Below are 18,461 nucleotides of genomic sequence, written 5' to 3'. Positions count from 1 at the left end.
TAAATGGCAGCATCAGTAATAAAAATCAAATAATATAGTATTATTCTCTATCATGCCCCACCCATTCTGTGGACTAATCCAAAGTTAGTTGGTGTTTTTAGTAAACAATAACTATTATTAGTACCTCTTTCAACATTGACATTATATGTGACTTTACATTTCAGTTTAGCCAGTAATAAGATAGGGTTTGTGTTTAGGGTGGAGTTATCCGTGAAATGTTTGAACAGGATGTTGAGTGAAGATCGCCACCGACTGCTGGTATAGAGCACAAATATAACATTTCAATAGTCTGCTATCTTGCGAGCTGCACAGTATGGTTTCTTTGAAAAACATACATAAGGGGTTATATAAAACATGCATGGTAAACCGAATGAATAACACTGTTGCAATAGCTAGTTAAGTTTATTTAGTTTCAGCAAAAGTAAACAATAATTACAACAAAGAATCAAATGAACCTCAAAGGCAAGTAAGAATATAACAAACACAATAATAGATAAAGTGGAAGAACTGAGAGCGACTTCCAGCAGCCGAACACAAATGGCACGTTTAGGACCCGTTTCACGCGGCAGGATTAATGTAGAAAGCTGCAGAGGCCAGAACCGCACCTGACCTCCAGCACCGAGTGAGCTACACTGGGCTGTTACTGGTGTTCCTCAGAGCAGTTCACTACAGCTAACTCAGTGATCCTGGTTGGTGATACAGGTCCCAATTATCAGAAGACAGCAAAACAAATGGCCAAAATGCACACTGTAACAGGGGGAGGGAGAGCAATAGGCTTGGTCCTTTAATCCAAAGAATAATGATAAACTAATTAAGAGTTTCCTTCAAACAATACAGCAACCACACATTTAAAGTACAGCAGGTTTACTACAAATAATAACAGAAAAGTTAATCAACCTCTTAAGTACCATGGCAAGTAACGAGAAAGCAGCTACCCCACTAAAAGAAAAGCTTCATTGAGTTTTTTACGTGTACAAATAATCTTGCCCTGCAGGGTCACCAAAAGCATATAGTGCACCGCTATAAAGAGAATTCTCGATACTCGATTGAGAAGAATAAACTTGATAAAATTCAGTATCCTCAATATATGACAATGACTTCATAGATAAAGACAACTTTGAATTCACGTCTGTGAAGACGTCCTCCTTATCGCACAAACACTTCGGAATATCCTTCTCTGTCTAAGTGAAATCTTTGAACACATTCTTTTCACATCAGTAATGCAACTTGAAACAAGTGTCAATGTAAGAAACCATATCAGTCATTAACTATACTATTTACAATAGCTAATATGTTACTCTTTTAAACAGAGCAGAGCTTAATGTTACACAATTAGATATTATGTGCATTATTTTTAATAGTCCATGGTAGATCAAACATATCCCTGGATCTCTGTATTCCTGACAAGAGAGATGGTCAATACCAGAGTTGTATGTATGATCAATACATAATAAATCAATGCAGAGGGCCAATAACTGGTGTATAACGTTTTTTTATCCTCAAAAAGCAAAGACAAAAGCTACAGTTACAGATAAATAGCTACAGTTTTTTTTAACAAAAGCAAGTGAGAAACTGTACATAATATTAACAATGTTTTATGGCAAGACCACTGAGGACTCTCTTCTGGAACTGCTCTTTTCAAAATCATTATGCTGTATCATAGGACTTTGGTCCAACAAACCCAGCCAAGACTGTTGTGTGACACATTTCTTCAAATAAGGTGTAAAAGACTGGAAAGTGCAAAATGCATTTGCACTTAGGTTAAAAGTAATTTGGTATGAACAGGGGAACAAAAATGTTCTAATTTCCTAGAATAAAAAAAAAGTTAAAAGGTAACCCTGATACTTGAGAGTCTGATGATGTAGTCTGATATGATTGATGTGATCTGATAATATTGTAGTTTAGCTACTGTACTATGGAGCTGTAGCTCATTTATATTCTTGGTTAAATGCAACGTTTGAGATAGAAAACAGGCAAAGAAATGTCATGAAATCTTTGTGTACAGATGAAATATAATAGATTTTGGTTTACTCACTTGTAGGAGATGATACAATAGTTGCATGCAGAGGCACTGAGTTCAAAGAGTTTTTAGGCCTATACTCTCTCTGGGCATGCTTACATTTCACTCAAAATCAGCTTTTTCTATTATACAAAATTAGTACAGAGCTTTCAAAGTTAGAATTCACGTTTTTCCCCCATTTAGTTTCATCACCAAATATACTGTACCAATCTATTCTCTTACAGTATATACATATATACTTCACATAATATGTATATATGTTGTGAACATTCCATGCATATAAAAAAACCTTCATTTACATAACATCATTGTGTGGGGAAAAAAAGGGGTTCAAAGAATAATGCTGTCCTTATGTATTTGTTTCTCCTTAAAGGTTTTAGATGGTAATTAGCAGCACAAGCCCAGCACAAATAAACGGGCACTGCAAAGGATTTCCCCTTTTCCAAATCATTCTCCACGCCCACCAAAGCACCAGCTCCCGCATAACCAACCAGCACTGGCAAAGTAAAAAGTATTAGCAGTTTTGCAAATGCTATGCCCGCAACAAAGCACATTCTCAAGTCAGCTTGATGCATGTGCCCCTCAAATCAAGCTTTGGGTTGTCACTATCTCCATGTGCACAACAATCAGCAAATGTTTAAAAACTACCCAAATGGCCTTGTTCCTACATATGATAATAATGGGATTTGCAGATTTGTATCTAATTGTCCAGCATTAGTTTCAGGCAACTTATGTCTGTGTTTTTGTTGTTGTAATGACAGCTCAGTCAACTTGAGTAAGATATATGCAGTAATAAAACTCCAACATATTCTATTTTTAGAATCGTTAAATCCTCATCATCATTGCTAAAACCGCGAGTGCAGATATAACAACAGCTTAAGGTACAATGTTACCGCTATTATGCGAATGTGCCAAGGTTTCGTAAACATTCCAAGGGTTAAGTGAACTAGTACAGTACATACAATAGTTGCTGTATTGTTATATCTGTGTAGGTATAAAATGTGGCTGTTTGGCAATAAGCAGGGAGAGAAAGGTACAGTAATGTCCCTGCCTTAGGAGTGTGAGCTAGGCAGAGTTGGGGAGACCTGAGGTGTAAACTCTCTATGATTGTACTGATCTTGCATCTGTTGTATAATTGAAGTTTGGGATTGAAAAGATGAGTGCAATCTGATCCACAGGCCTGCTCAGGAAACAGTTGCTAAGTGGCTCTCTTCTGAGGGTACTTGGCTTTCCTTCTGGTGTGTGTTACTCGAACGTATTAGTTCTACTGTTCTGCTCTAGTAAGTGTCATTGATTTCTAATTGAATCAATACATTTTACAAAGGACAATGTTTGTCATGCATTCATTCACACTGTCAAAACTAATAAACACCACTGGCTCTGTGGCACTAAGGCATTTACTTCTTAGTTCAACAGCTTGAAAGCAATTGGCTTGTCTGATTGAAGAAAACAAGGAAACACCACAACAAAAAAGTATTCATATGCTGATCAACAAAAAATAACTAAAGATGCACTTTGTTTTTGATTAGACATTACAGGTGGTTGTTATCCTAGATGAGACATGTGGCTGCCTCGACTCTCAGGCCAACTACAACAAGGTGGCTAAGCCTACAGCTACCTCGACTTCAATGGCGATTGTGACTGTTGTGTGTCCAGGTTTATGGCAAATCCTTAGATATGGCTAGAGAACTTGAATGTCTGGCCACTTGTGTAAAAAGGTTAGGCTAGTCTTGTTGGGCTACTAAGACAATGGGGTTGGGGGAATAAGTAAAGCATGGGGTGGGGGAAGACATCCAGAGGACCCTCTACTGCTCATTCATCTCAGCAATATCAGTGTTGGAGGCGGGTGGTGTGGATGATTGGAGATGGTTTGAAATGGGTAGTGGGCTCATGGAAGAGCCCTGGGGAACACCACTTTTGTCAGGATCAGGAAGGGTAAGGGTTTCTGGTGCAGATTTTTTGCGGGGTCGGTCCTTGGAGACAGAGAGGGACTCAGGCGCATCCGTGCACATGGGGGTGGTGGGGGCACTGGCAGGGCCGGTGAGAGAACAGGAAGACAGGGGCGTCTCGCTGATGGAGATCGACGGTGGGAATATCCCTATCTTCTGGTTGGTGGCCTCCTGGATGGTGCGCTCAAACTCTCTCACCTCATCCATTGTCATGTCTGGAAAAGGATCAATTGAGACCAATGAGAGAAAGAATTGTGAAAGTAGTTTTACTCTTTGTGGTCAATTGCAAAACACCAAAAGGCTAAAACTGTAACTTTCCACAAGTCATTCTTAGAGCCACAGGGATCCCCATATATTAAAAAAATATATATATACATGTTCATTTGTGTTTGTTTTCTACATAGCTTTCAAACCTTTAGAGAATCTTCGAAGACTTGAATTATCATATTCAACCTTTCATGTATGCATCGTTTGTCGGACAGAATGAGCAGATGTAGGGGGACAGTTATATGCAACTTTCAAAAGTTTACCACCAACGCAACGGGTCATGTATGAGACATTGGAAAAAAACACATACGCTTGCTTTGTGATCCAGTGAAGATGGGTTTGTGGTGGAATGCTCTTGCTGCTCATGGCAAACTTTAATGTTGGTTTTCTCATGCATTTGTTTCTCGTAATCCCGCACGTCATCCAAAGTCATATCTGAAAGAAGGGGGAAGGGGTGGATTGTGGGTCGAAATGTTGTGTACTCCTCTATAATGGGGCTCCAGTTGACAAACAGGTGGAGAAGGAGAGGATCATTTGGCAAAGGGGGTGAGTGAAGCGGGTTTAAAGGATGATTCAAGCTTTTTAAAGTGAAAGCTTTAGAGGTAAAGGGTTAGCTTCCCATGACCCACAGAGTTTATAGGAGATGGCTCTAGACAAACCAGAGCCACACCAGGAAGGAAGGAGAAAGGAAGGTCAAGGACGTTTCTAGATTAAATAAAAGCAAGAACAATCCACACCCAAAGAAGAGGTTGAATCATTGGATGCATAAGTAAGCAACACAAAATCATTCAACATGGGAAAATAGTTAGGTAATATTTCAAGCATCCGGGCTGTTTGGAGTTGTGATATGAAGGTGAGTGGCGATAGAGAGGAGTGGAGAAGATAATGGGCTTGTTATCTTCGCCACTTAGGCTGCAAACAGGGCTGACTCTTGTGCGACCTCTCTCAGAGAAACAGTCAGAGTTCATGTTTCAGAAGGCGCATCATTCTTCACTGATGTAAATCCCAAATAATTCCTTCATAAAACTGCAGTATTGTTGGCAAGGTTTATACACATGCAAAAGCATAAATAGTCAAACTTAATATTTGACTTTGATATGAAATATAGTGCCAAATACAGTTTGAATGATTAACACAGTAATACACTTATACCACTTTATACTCTTGTATCTCAAACTAATTGATATGGGTTGTTGTGTTCGTCATTGGTGGGTTAGTGGTGGTACCAAGAGGGGCCGATCCATGCTGGAGGAGAAAGAGCATGACTGGCAGCGACAGGGTTAGATGCAGATGGAGCGATGTTTCATGCACACTGGCAAATAAACAGTTATCACACAACTGTGATTCATATAATAAATAAAGTAGTGCTCACATTTCAAAGAATAGTAGTAACATAACACCTCTAACCAGGTCGTATATCTAACCACAAACAAATACATGGAAAATTCAACTAGTTATGTATTCCTTTGCAGTTATAAAATATATCCGTCAATAAAAAGAGATTGCTTTCATCTATATTCTTATATAAGAAACGTAATTGCTACTATGTAATGCATTCATAATAACCTAATCTGAGTAAATAGTGGATGACTGAAAGGTTGAGTCTGTAGATGAGCTGCAGAGTATAAAGTGAAGGACTGTAGAAAAGGGCTGATAGACCTACCAATCCACTCATCCACCCAAGCAAATGCCTGTCTATGTCCCAGCAGCAACACATCCCGAACCACCTATAACACAACGCGATGACGGTAAGAAAATGGTAAATCACACAGTATCTTTTTATAAATCAATGTTAGGTTTAAAAGCAAACTATTCAAGATTCAGGACGTAGAAATAAGGTCATTGAGACGAAGGCTTTCAAATGACAAATTAGCTTTGTGGCAACAGTACTTTAACCAGCTGCCTCAGAACAACACCATAGAAGATAGCATTTTCAATAACATCGACCAAATTGTTTGGGGGACTCGGGAAAAGAAGTAGATGTATAAAAAAGAAAAGAAAAAAAGTATGAATCTTAAAGCCAACTAAATGTTTGACTTAATCAACAAACATTCATCCCGTGGGCAACCTCTCACCTTGTGTACGAACTGCTCCACACGGGTCTGCAAACCCCACACCTCAAACTTGACGGTGACCAGTTTGTATGAGCACATGATGGGATCCTGGGTGTCTCTCCAGCCCTCCTGAAGAATCCCCCGCGACGTCTTATTTGACTTGAAATAGCGCAAGTCCTGCAAATTGGAAAAAAAGTTTATTATTACAAAAATCAACCGAAACTTTCAGGAATCTTTTTTTTTTTTTTTTTCTGCACACCAACGGAGGAGTGCATACGTGACTGAATGCCAGTATTAAATACTATTCACATTAATCCCTCTGGTTTTTGGTGAATATTTATACATGCTCAATAGAGCTGAGGCAATCTGTTATCAAACAGCTCTGAAGACAATTACCACACTTCACAGACTGAAGTATGAACGGCTCTCAGACTCCAGATGAATGATGAATGTGAGAGGCATATAAAGCAACAGCTGGTAAACAAGTCCCTAATGTTTGCATATTAGTGTTCACGCCTCGATATAAAATTGAAAGGACAATTCTAGTATAATGTTAAAGATACTCATTGAGACAGAGGAGCGTTCTCACTGGAAATGATTTGATGTAAAAACATTTGCGTAAGTTCACAACATGACACGAACTGAGATCATACCGTTTCATCTCAATCACATCGTTTTAGTCGAGCGTTTCCAGATTTAACAGCCCACTTCCACCTCTTTAGTAGCGTTAACTCCCAGTAGCCGTGAGCATCGACACACTCGCACCCCCACAAGCTCACCTCAGACTCTTTGTAGTAGCGCTCGGGGATCTCATCGTAGGCGATGTCGATGAAGCACACCTCCCTCTCCTGCTCCTTCAGCTCGGTGTCAAAGATCTGAAACCAGAACAGATGGGTTTGTGATTGCTCACTGCAGCTTCTGCCTGCCAATCACAGCCTCCTCACAAACAAAAAATACACCCACTGAAATGTGTCTTTTTCATGTTACATCATCAAATGTGTGGCTCACACTGTTACCAACACTTGACTGTGCATCTCATCACTCTCTGGCCCCTCATCAACACACATGTTGTACTTGCTTATATAACCATTAGGTGGTGCTCCCTGCATATGTCTTACATGGGTCACTGTGCTAAATGACACAGTGCTGATTGCAATTACTGTGTGCAACCTTCTTAGTCTTCATTAGTTGTTACAATGTTGATAATATGGACTAAATCCAGAATTAATATATATAGATATATAATATATATATTTATATACTAGTACACCCACACAGACCTCTCGCTACAGTGCCCGCCATATAGCTGCAAGTGTGTGTGTGTGTGTGTGTGTGTGTGTGTGTGAGTGTGTGTGTGTGCATGCTTAAATTCAGGTTAGCGGTCACAGGCTTCATTTAAGGGATGTATCTTTAATTTAACTGACAATTTAACTTCATTACAAGAGTCTGACAGTGTTCATTTTAAATCTTGGGATCATCCTTGTACCATTCCATAACCATAATCATCAGTTTTACATCATAAATTATAATTATGCATTATAAATTGTAAAAGTATTTTACATAAACACCTTGGCTTCTACAGCTTCTGTTTTACTATTTAGTAGATCAGACGGTACATTCCTTCGCACCTTTCTTGAGCTTTGCCTCTCAACTGAATGTGAACTTTCTCTGTCCACAGATACATGCACTCCTTCTCCTCCCTTCTCTTTCCCTACTTTTCTCCTCATCCCCTCCGAGGGTGCATTCTGTCATTCACAGTGCGGATGAGCACTGCTGGCACAATAAGGGGGATATGTCAGCATGGATGAGTGCAGCCAAGCGACAGGAATGGATGAGCAGGGAGAGGGAGAGAAGAAGAGGACAAATGGAAACAATGAAGAGGAGATGCGGTGGGGGGTGGCGGTGGAGGTGGAGGATAGTGTGTAATAAGAGTAGAGGGAAGGAGTCACATGGAGGGAGAGAAAAAGGGTGGAAGCAGTGGGGGAAACAATGGAAATTAATGCAGAGACAAGCAAGGATAAGGAGGGAGGAGGGAGGAAAGGTTATAGGATGAGAGAGGAAATATGGGTGTGTGTAATCAGAGATGAGAATGGAAAGGAAAATCATCTACAAAGAGCACGTACGCATCACTTTGCAAAACATAAACACATGAGTGTACGAACGACTTGGAAGGGTCTCTGGTTTACTGGAACACATTCAAACAAAGTAATTTGAACTAAATCATCAGAGCTTTAAACAAAACATCCTAATAATACACTGCAACTGGGAAAATCTTAAATAACGTTCAATTTTCAAGATGCAAAAATAACTTAAATACATACAGCGTATGTGTGTATGAATGATAATAGCGTTCCCAAGTGCCAATCAGTAACACATGACCTTGCTTTGACCAGGAAATTACTGGAAGACATTTACCTTCTCTGTTCCTACTTCTCCCACGACTAAAGTATCAATCTGGGCAATCCAAAAGTGTGCATGCCCTGAGCTGCAACCCACTACATGCTACATGCTACATGCTACATGCTATGCACTGATTTTGTGTGCAAGCCAGCATTTGTTGGTGCACTTCATTTAGTCAGTTTTCTTGTGTAAATACACTACAAAGTCAAAACACAAGTAGACAGTTTGATCATTCCAGTCCACTGCAGGACATTTGTCTGCAGCTAAGGCCTCCGAAGGCACTGGACCGCAATACATTAGCCTCAAACGGAATAATACGAACATAACAGACCAATCGCATTCATGCCTAAGAGATTATCATTAACTGAATTAAATTAGGTTGATGATATTTTCAGAAATAAAAACTTTCACAAGGGATTCGGTGTATTACCTGTTACATATTGAGGATGTTGTCCTCATTCATTTAAATTAATTAAACTATTGCAACTGCCAGTACAAATTTGTGCCCGTTTCGGGAGCGAGCTGATTGCTTGACCTCCAGTATTGCTGCTTCCAGATTTTTTGAGACCCGCTCATACAAACCTCACACTCCACACTGTGCTTCCTGGTGTGAAGTTGTTTTGATGTACGGTGGTTGAGAAAATCAAGACTCCTTCCATCTCAGTTAGAGGTGTTATTCCAACAAATGGGCTCTTTTGGAGGTTGTGATCCTGAATGTCCTTTTAAAAAATCTAGCATAATGAGGAACATGTTTCTTTTGCAGGCAATTTTTTAAGGATTGTCATATTGGATCTCAGTATATTTCACTGGTTTCAAGTGACAGGCACCTATGCAGGTGTTGGGCTTGAACATGATCTCCTTTATGTAACGATAGCTCATAACGGTCTCTAATTTAGCTTTGAATGTGCATGACTGACCGGACATGTGCGACCAATATAATAAAAAAAGTGTTTCCTCATTCTGCCAGCTGTGTAGTTCAGAAGTCCTTGGAGGGATTACAAGAGCAACGTGGGCCTTAGGACACATGTTAAAGCTTAGTGTGCGAGTATGAGTGTGCGAGTATGAGTGTGTGAGTATGAGTGTGTGAGTATGAGTGTGATCGCATGCGCACATTTGTGTGTGTGTGTGTGTGTGTGTGACTGACACTGGATAGAACAATGGAATTCTACATATCGTGTAGTGTTACTGGCGCCTCCATCCAAACGGTGCATGTTGTCCACTCACACACCCACTCATTTCCTGTCTACATATCAACGATCACCCCACCCCTTCAATCCTTTTACACTCAGTGGGTCTTTGCTTTTCCAGATGTTCTTAATGACCTACACACAGTGTCAAGCCACCCTGAGTGCACAGATGTATGTTATGCCATCAGAATCCACACATGGGAAAACATGGCCCTTGCTCAGAGATAATGTTATGTAAAACACCGTGGCAGACACATTTCACAGCACCCTTAATTGCAAATAAACCTCACATACTCATGACTTGGTTATATAATGTCATAAAACATGCAACGCTTCTTGTTTGTTTGCCCTAAAGATGTTGATGCACAAAGTAGTGCAGTGGTGTCGTTGACTCATTGAGTGTGTGTGTGTGTGTGTGTGTGTGTGTGGACAATAGATGCCACTCTCATATCTCAGCTCATATGCACACTTTTCTCAAACTTTCTGGCATCTAAAGTGCATTTGCTGGAGGCAATTTCTGTTTCGCCTTGTCGTGTCAAACCAAACAAGCATCGGTCTTGAACGACATGTTTAATGCTCACTGACAGTCTGTCCATTTCTGTCTCCCTCTGCGCTTCATGAGTACATGTGTGAAGTACTCTGAAACACGTCAACACGAGGCTCGAGTGAAGTTGGGAACCATTTAAACAATCACCACTACAATATGAAGCTACATATGAAGACAACAGTAATATTAACCTGCTGGCCAGCACATTATGATATATTTCAAGCAATTTGTCTGTTGCACACTACCCCGCCGTTCTTCTTCCTCACTGTCCAGGCATTGGCAGCCTTTCCTTTGATGACTAATGCTCCTATAAACTGGTGAGTGGAGTAAAATATAGAGAGAAAGAAAGTGAGGAGGCTCACAGCCCAAATTAAATTATCTGTCCAACAAGTGGAGCAGTTATTGGCAGACTCTCAAGGCCCATTGTATAGTTTGCATTATGATACAACGGGATTGCAAATGAGAGTCTGTGAGTTGCCAAATCTGCCATGATGGTTTGAGTAATTTCGCCTTTGCAGAGGTTTTCGACCATATGTCTGCTTTGAGATCATTTGCGTTTTAAATTGGCCTATTTTGCTGTAAATATTTCTGTATCAGAGGGACAAAAGACAGGCAGCAGATCGATATTAAGATGAGAGATTTGTATGGGAGTTACAACCTGACTGATTCATTAATTAGGCCAATGGAGAATACAAGCTCATTGCAAAGATATCAGTAGAGGTGAATACATCCATCGCTCCTCCAGGATAGACAGACATTGTATGTGCAGAGTACGCATACCGCACTCCTCCTCAGAGTGTACTATTGAGAAACCAAAGTCCCCACAACCACTACATAAAGCTCTTATCTCACACACACAGTATACTCACATTGTCATTGCATCCTTTGTTGTCCTCATATTTTGTCTCTATGTGGATGGAGAACTTGGGCAAGAATGAGCACTGTGGATAAAGGCAAAGATGTTAAACCGCAAAATAATATCATAGCTGTCATTTTTGTTTTACTGCCTTTTAAAGCATGTTAAGAGAAGATATTGCACTGGTGAACTTGAACACTCTATCCTCCTTCCCTCGAGTTGTAACGCAGAAAAGTTATGAGTTTTGAGTTATGTCTTAACTGTAGTTTAATGCATACAGCTGGCATACGCTTTACTGTCCCTTCTTTCAAAAGAAGCACGTAAAAGTACACTTCTAAACCACTTTTAGAGTATTTACTGAGTGTCATAGCAGCTGTTGGAACTTTCTGTCTCTCTCTTTCTATGTTCTTCCTCACTGTATACTGAAAGTCAATGTCTATCTCCCCGTCAACATTTACAAAAGAGAATTCCTTTTGTGAATCTGTTGCCTCACAGCTCATCTTGGCATGGGTGTATCCACACTGACTCATGCATGAACATAAAACACCCACGCACATATAAAGAGACAATATCAAGCATTCTGTCACAGCAACATTGTTGTCTTTCCTCTCGTGTCCCTGCACCCTAAAGTGGCGTGACTCATGCTGTTGACTCTTCTCACATCTGCTCAAGAGAAGCCCTATAGCTAAGCCTAATCGTATGCTCATGTGTCTTAAAAATGTGGCAGTTTATTATGCCAACGCTCCATGTGTTCTCGAGGGTTTAATCACAGGTCACACAGCCAGCTCTGCTTATTAAAAAAGACACGCCCACCGGAGTGTGTTGGACATGGAGGATGCAGCCCTTAACTGACAAACCTAATCCCTGCAAGATAATGGGCCTGCACTTCAAACAGCAGCAGACTTAATTAACTTCTGTAAACAGTATTACATTATAGCTTTCTAAAAATAGTGAACCACAATTTATGTTTATTCATGTTTATACCATTTGAAATAACAAGCTGTCAGATTCTTCAGACTAAAGAAAAGTGTATTATGATTTCAAATTTCAAATGGTAAAATCTCAAGTGTTACAACCAAATGTTAATAAAGCATCACAAGCTAACTATGACACATGTGCTCCTTAGAGCTGTACTAATCTAATACTGTATGTGTATATTGGTGATGTCGATGTCAATGTGTAATGTGTTAGGGCACACTCAAAGTGGGTTTTAGCTCATTGTTTTGGATTAGATTTATGGACTGCACCTTCACAGTTTTGGTTCACCGCTCTTATCCACCTTGTTTTGATCAGCAGCAGCTCGTTCATACAAAAAAGCTCTAAAAGAACAAGAAATGATTGCCGGGAGTTGTTGGGAGACCAAAACGGAGCTAAAATGGAGCATAAATTGTGATTTTCATTCTTCAAATAAATGTTATTGTTGCTCTGTCTGTGCTGGATGTGTGAATGGGAGATTGCTTCAATAAGGCTAGAATTGTCACGGTTGCGATAAAGTGGGCCAAAACAAATGTATTCATTCTAAAAATAGGTGTCCATGCCACCATACCCAACTAGATATTAAACACTAGATTTACTTCCTGACAATTCATCTGAATGTGTAAATGTTGTTCCATCTCAAGTTTTCCTCCATTAGAAAGTGCAATGCTTCGACTGGGACAGCCTGTGCTTTGAGTGCATTTACAGCTGTGACGGGTCACAATTCTGATCACCTCTGGTCACTCTATGTGGCCATCGGTGCAACATAACGCACTCATTAAGACATGCAGAGTGACATAAAGGATACTTACTGTATATTCTACAGACCAGAGGGGGGAGACACAGACATCGGGCACAGGGCAGAGACAGAGCACAGGAATAACAGTTAGTTATGTAACCTCTTTAAATTGCCAACAGCATAATCAGAAGGCCATGATGTACAAATAAAAAAACAGTGTGAGACTCATAGAGACTGCACAGTGGCGGTCATATATCTCATACCTGACATCTTCCCCTCTTTAGTGACTTTCCCTTCCACTTTCTCTAATTTGCTCTCATCAAAGAGAAATTCCCTTTCGTCTGTACTCCTTAGCTTGTAACACTTCTCCCTCAGATCAGGATCATTAAAGCATCACAGAAATATGTCCTGGGCCCCGCGGCTCTGATCGTTGCCCTCCTGACTACCGGTTGCTATGCGGGGGATTTACGAAGCAAAGTTTGTGCTGCCGTCAGTGTGGAGACCAAGCATTAGCTCCACGCTAACACTGTGAACTTGTAAATGCAGGTCGGCTCTAACATGTTTATATGTCAATAACACGTTTGTGCTTTCTCGCACCAAGTTTGCCTGGCACACTGACAAACAGAAAGCTGCAGTGTGTCAGCATTAATGTATATCTACAGTGTGTGTTGTTTTTTTGTCTACAGCCACTGTCCTATGTCAATACAATCACCTTTTAGAGTTGAAGGTTATACTTTATTGATCCACGTTTCCTGTCTTCAGAGGTCACTGATTTTTTAAATCTAATTTGCATCTTGCTTGGAATGATGTACAACCGCTTATTTCTAATGGTGCTGCATAAAGATCACATATGGCTGAAAAGTGAGGATCTGACTTTCCTGAATTATACAGCACACATCTGAAGTTGCACGGGGACTTTGGTAAAAAGAAAAGAAAAGCTCTTTCCTTTCCTATTAAAAATGTGTTAAAAAATGCAGAGGAGATTAGGAATCTTGGACCATGTGTGCTGGGAATGAATCTTCTCTAATGCGTCTTGAAAACTCGTACTTTCGTTTCGCACGCTACTCCGACTCCATAAAAGCATCCAGCAAAGTGTTTGCACCAGTGCTGAGTATACTGTGTTTTGACTGAAAGAAAATGTCGGGCCTACTGAAAACCAGTTGAGAAGCTGACCTTTAAAAGATGTGTTGTGCAAAACTATTCCAGCCTGAGCTATCGTTAGCTTTATTTCTACAGAAGGGCTCTCTTATTGTTACAGCAGCTAACTGGATTTTGATATGATGGGAGTATTGAGAGTGTGAGGCCTGCTTGTGGTATTGGCAATTACAACAAAGGAAACTACAAAAGATTGATTAGTCCTACAACACACATTGACTCTGTATGCTCACCTGTTTTGGTGTAAGGGTAGTAGTTCCACGCTTTCTCTGTCACGTAGAAGATTTTGGGAACCACTGCTTGAGCCCAGGTGGGTAATTTACTGCAGAGAGACATCGAGACAGACAGAGACAGATGAGGAGCGAGGCTGTAGGCACGTGGCAGCGAAGCAGGGGATGAGGGGGTAAGGGAGGCTGAAATCGCTTCCTGCTATCGCAGCAATCACGAAAAACTTGTTCCACTTGTGAAAGGAAAATCTGTTGGAAGAGCATTGAAACTGAGTGGTGGTGTGAAGCTTCAAAAGGCTTTAATTCTGAGGAATGTGCTACGGGAGACCAAACATTGCTCTACCGAATTACTTGTAGGACCTTTTGAACCTAAAGATCAACCAACCAACCATAAGGTGGCGGGGTGGGGTTATGTATTGGACCATTTCTTTGCTGGACGCAGTAAAGTGTGTTAAGACCACAGGCAGCACCCAGCCATACAAGATATAATGTGTGAGAGAAATTGTATTACCTTTGGATAGAGCCAGGCGAGCTGTTTCCCCTTGTTTTTAGTCTTTAAGTTAAACTAACCAGTTGCAGGATGTCTCTTCATATGTACCATGCGGAAAGGAGAGTGGTATCAATCCTCTCAAACTCTCGGCAAGAAAGCCAATAAGCGTATTACCCAAAATGTCAAACAATTCATTTTAATTAGACTCAAGTTCTCCAAGCTCCCTCTGAGCCTCTTTGGCGCCCGGAACCTCTCTGTACGTGTTCACAGAGGTGCAGTAAACTGCCAAAATGTGCACTCAGAAAACTTTGTGCGTCATGCTTGACATTCTCTAATCTTGAACCCTGAACTCTGGTGAGACTGCAATTGAGGCTGCATTGAGAACTTATTCATGAGACGTGTGAAACACAGAAACGCGCAGGCTTGCATGTCACCTGCCTTCATCTGCTCTCCCTTTGACTGACATGTTCAATGGCGCCCACTGCATCACGACGGCTGTGAATAAAAACAGCCATCGACGATCACATTGTGTGAATGTTGGCAGGCTTTCTCTCCCCCTCCCCCTCCTGACAAAAGAGACTGACACTCCTCCTACACCTCCATCTGTTGATTTCTCCCTGTTCCATCCTTGTTCTTTTAAAGATCTTTGCCAATAGCTGCTGCGACGGGGGCCCACGTTGCCAAGCGTGCAAGCGTGGTAAAGAAGTACATTTAGAAAACACCAACGCTTAGTTGAACACATCCAAGGAAAGGCAACACTTTATTCAATCAGAATATCACTCATCCCCTCTCCACTCTTCAGGAAGATTGTTGACAGAACAAGCTTGGAAGCGATGTTCAAGTCGGATGGGAAAAGGCTAAATAGCGAAGCAGAGCGCGAGGCAGCTTGTGAGGGCTAATTGGGAGGTTGAAGCATGACAGAATGAGTCCAGATTGACTTCCCTGCTGGGGAATCAGTTTGTGCAGAGCCAGATGGAGGGCCCGCAGAGTGCAGTGGTTCGTAAAATCATATTAATCTCATAGAACATCATCATTGCCTTGACTCCTGTTATGTGTTCATCAGTATCAACATGCTGAGAAAAGACAGTTTTAACTGAACTAAAACAGCTACTCTGGAAAGGTCAATGTTTTGTCTTTTTCTAACTAAGCTACAAATGTAAATGGTCATGCATGCTAAGAGTTTGGATTAATTCTGTATCACGTAAAATTTAGATACCCTAATGGGCAAATAGAGTTGAAGAAAATAAATAAATAAATAAGGATACTATTATACTATAAGGATCTATTGGGAAATAAATTAACTGGCCTGTAGCACTCAAAGACACAGTAGATACTTAAACATAGAAGGTGAAACGGGTTTAACATGTCAAGGAAGCGGCCATGGAACAGTTCATATAGCCATTGCAAATGTAACTTTTTTTGTGAAATTGTGGAACTTGTTGATAAAGAGTTCAGTTTTCGTATTTTTATACAATGCAAATTGCCTGCAAAAACCTGACTGGAAGCCCAACATGTTTCTGTAAGCTCCCTCTCCTCTCCTCTGAAGAACAGAGCTGTGCTGGCTCAGCCTAATTAGTTCTCTAGCATAGCGAACGCTGACACAGGTATTTGTGCTTGAACAAATGGCGTACAGCATATCTCTATTCTCCCTCTCTTACTATTTTATTCCTTTCTCTTCTGCTTTCCTTTATTGTTCCTTACACATTTCCATCATCTTGCTGCATCAGTATGGGGTGATATAGATATATCACTGTGATGGAAGCCTGCTAGTAAAAACCTGCAGAGCAACACGAATACACAGCATGTGTGTATTCGTGTTGCAAATCGCTACATCAAATGTAAATGTTATCTTTGATATGCAGATATACACTAGACTATAAACTCCATGTTTTTCCAGCTCTGGGAAAAGTCATGGGTATGGATTCAAATTGTATCTGATTTGTTCTTTGAGTGAAAAACCAGAGCTGAAAAGGAACAGAAAAAAAGAATAATTTAAAGTACTAGCTGTTACTAAGCTCATTACGGTAGTGCTTATCTTCTGCAGTTTCGTGATTTCTTTTATTATATTTTAAGTTGAAGTTTTTGGGTTGTGCCCTGTTCAGCCATGGCGGATTATGATAATCTTTCCAGAAAGATATCAAATTTGGAAAGCATCACAAACTGAGCTACAGGCTCAACCAAAGATGTGTTAAGCGAAGTGCCAGTGGAGTGCAACACTTAAACCATTCATCCATGTTGGACAACAAAACAGAAATGAGGCGTTGCACTGACCTGTTGAGGTAGACTCTTTTCTCCGTGAACTGTCCTTGGCCGTGCGTCGGGTCTTCGAACGGTTCGTTCTGGACGACCTCCACTCCTTCCCCTCTGTCGCTCTGCTCGTGGCTGTGTTTGCTGATCATGTACAGCTGGCCGATCTGGTACTGCAAGACGAAACCGTCAGACGGGGTAAGTTCACATACGACTGTCGGGAACTGGAGGCCGAGACAGAGATAACGATGCAAACACTGATAATGATAAAGCACTCACAATCAGAAAGTAATTAAGCGCTACTTCTTTTTGCGTATGAACCCACGACGGCATCAAATCCGAAGCTAATGAAGCACGAACATCATTTCATTTCATTTGCAGCACGTTTTTGTTTCCATTGTAAAAGCAGAAGAGAAGTGTTTTTATAACTAATACTGATAATACAAAAATATCTGAAGCAATGAGTCAGTTTTAATAATAATCATTGAGATAATTTCACTATTTGAATATAAAAGGCGGCGGTCTTTAATCATGAATGTAATTTCAGGGTTCAGTTTTTGGAGATTCCAAACTACTTCTACCGCGCTCCTTTCTATATTTCTGCCCTCAGGCTGACGGAAAGTGTGAAACGGAACTCCTCGACAATGTAAAAAGCAAATGCTTGGATGTGTTTCACCATGAATTATCTGTCTGCTTGGCCCCGAGTCAACACTCATTTATTTATTGGCTTATATTCCAGACTTAGCTGAGAAAAAAGGTCAGAAAAGTAAATGAAGTCGTGTCAGCTTCTGCAATGCTTCTTCATTGAAAGGCCAGACTTCCTGTTTGTTTCTGGCTGAGCTTCTTCTGTTTTAATGATCCGGACTCTGTGGCATTTGTACTTTTTGGAACGTGTTCAGTAAATTAAATACCCTGACCACGCAATAACAGCTTTGATACCCTTCGTGAATGATCACTTTATTCAAGCAATAAACCGTGGATTGACTAGCACTTCTTTCCACTTTTGATCTTTAATCTTCTAAATCCAAATCTTCTGTTGGCGACAAAAGACCCCAGAAAGGACTCGGAAAGATGTGGAAATGAATGAAGTGTTTCAAAGACAGAGAAAAGGCGCTGACTGAGGAGCATCAAAGGAGGGAAACTTGAGGAGTTTTAATGAGGAGGGGCTGAAATTAAATAAATCAAAGACACAATCTCTTGTCAAAAATGTCCAGTTGTGTTTCTTTTTCGTAAGTAAAATAAGAAGAAAGATGAGAAAAAATGAGGCGTAAAAGCGCAAAGAAAAGATGGTTCAACGATGGCAAGTGATGTTCGTCATCCTTGCATCTGTTATTAAGATGATTCCTGC

General features: G+C 40.6%; 1 protein-coding gene across 3 annotated transcripts in view; it reads right to left on the bottom strand.

Moving 5' to 3' along the window:
- Positions 1–383: 383 nt before the first annotated feature.
- Positions 384–18,461, bottom strand: part of LOC117747185 (cytoplasmic phosphatidylinositol transfer protein 1-like) — a 64,027-nt gene continuing 45,949 nt past the window's right edge. Inside the window, exons 2-10 of one of the 3 annotated variants that reach the window (XM_034556605.1) lie at positions 17,138–17,286; positions 14,383–14,471; positions 13,068–13,075; positions 11,294–11,365; positions 7,070–7,165; positions 6,312–6,467; positions 5,900–5,963; positions 4,547–4,671; positions 384–4,184 (exon numbers count right to left, since the gene is read on the bottom strand). In XM_034556605.1, coding sequence (XP_034412496.1) covers positions 4,179–4,184; positions 4,547–4,671; positions 5,900–5,963; positions 6,312–6,467; positions 7,070–7,165; positions 11,294–11,365; positions 13,068–13,075; positions 14,383–14,471; positions 17,138–17,286 — 765 coding nt within the window. In that variant the 3' untranslated portion in view covers positions 384–4,178. The remainder of the gene's footprint in view (positions 4,185–4,546; positions 4,672–5,899; positions 5,964–6,311; positions 6,468–7,069; positions 7,166–11,293; positions 11,366–13,067; positions 13,076–14,382; positions 14,472–17,137; positions 17,287–18,461) is intronic. The other 2 variants (XM_034556551.1, XM_034556554.1) reach the window with 2 other exon arrangements.

Source organism: Cyclopterus lumpus, chromosome 1 (genome assembly GCF_009769545.1).
Source record: "Cyclopterus lumpus isolate fCycLum1 chromosome 1, fCycLum1.pri, whole genome shotgun sequence".
Lineage (NCBI taxonomy): Eukaryota > Metazoa > Chordata > Actinopteri > Perciformes > Cyclopteridae > Cyclopterus > Cyclopterus lumpus.
Note: the sequence above shows the minus strand (reverse complement) of the source record. Positions and strands in the feature narration are given on the sequence as shown.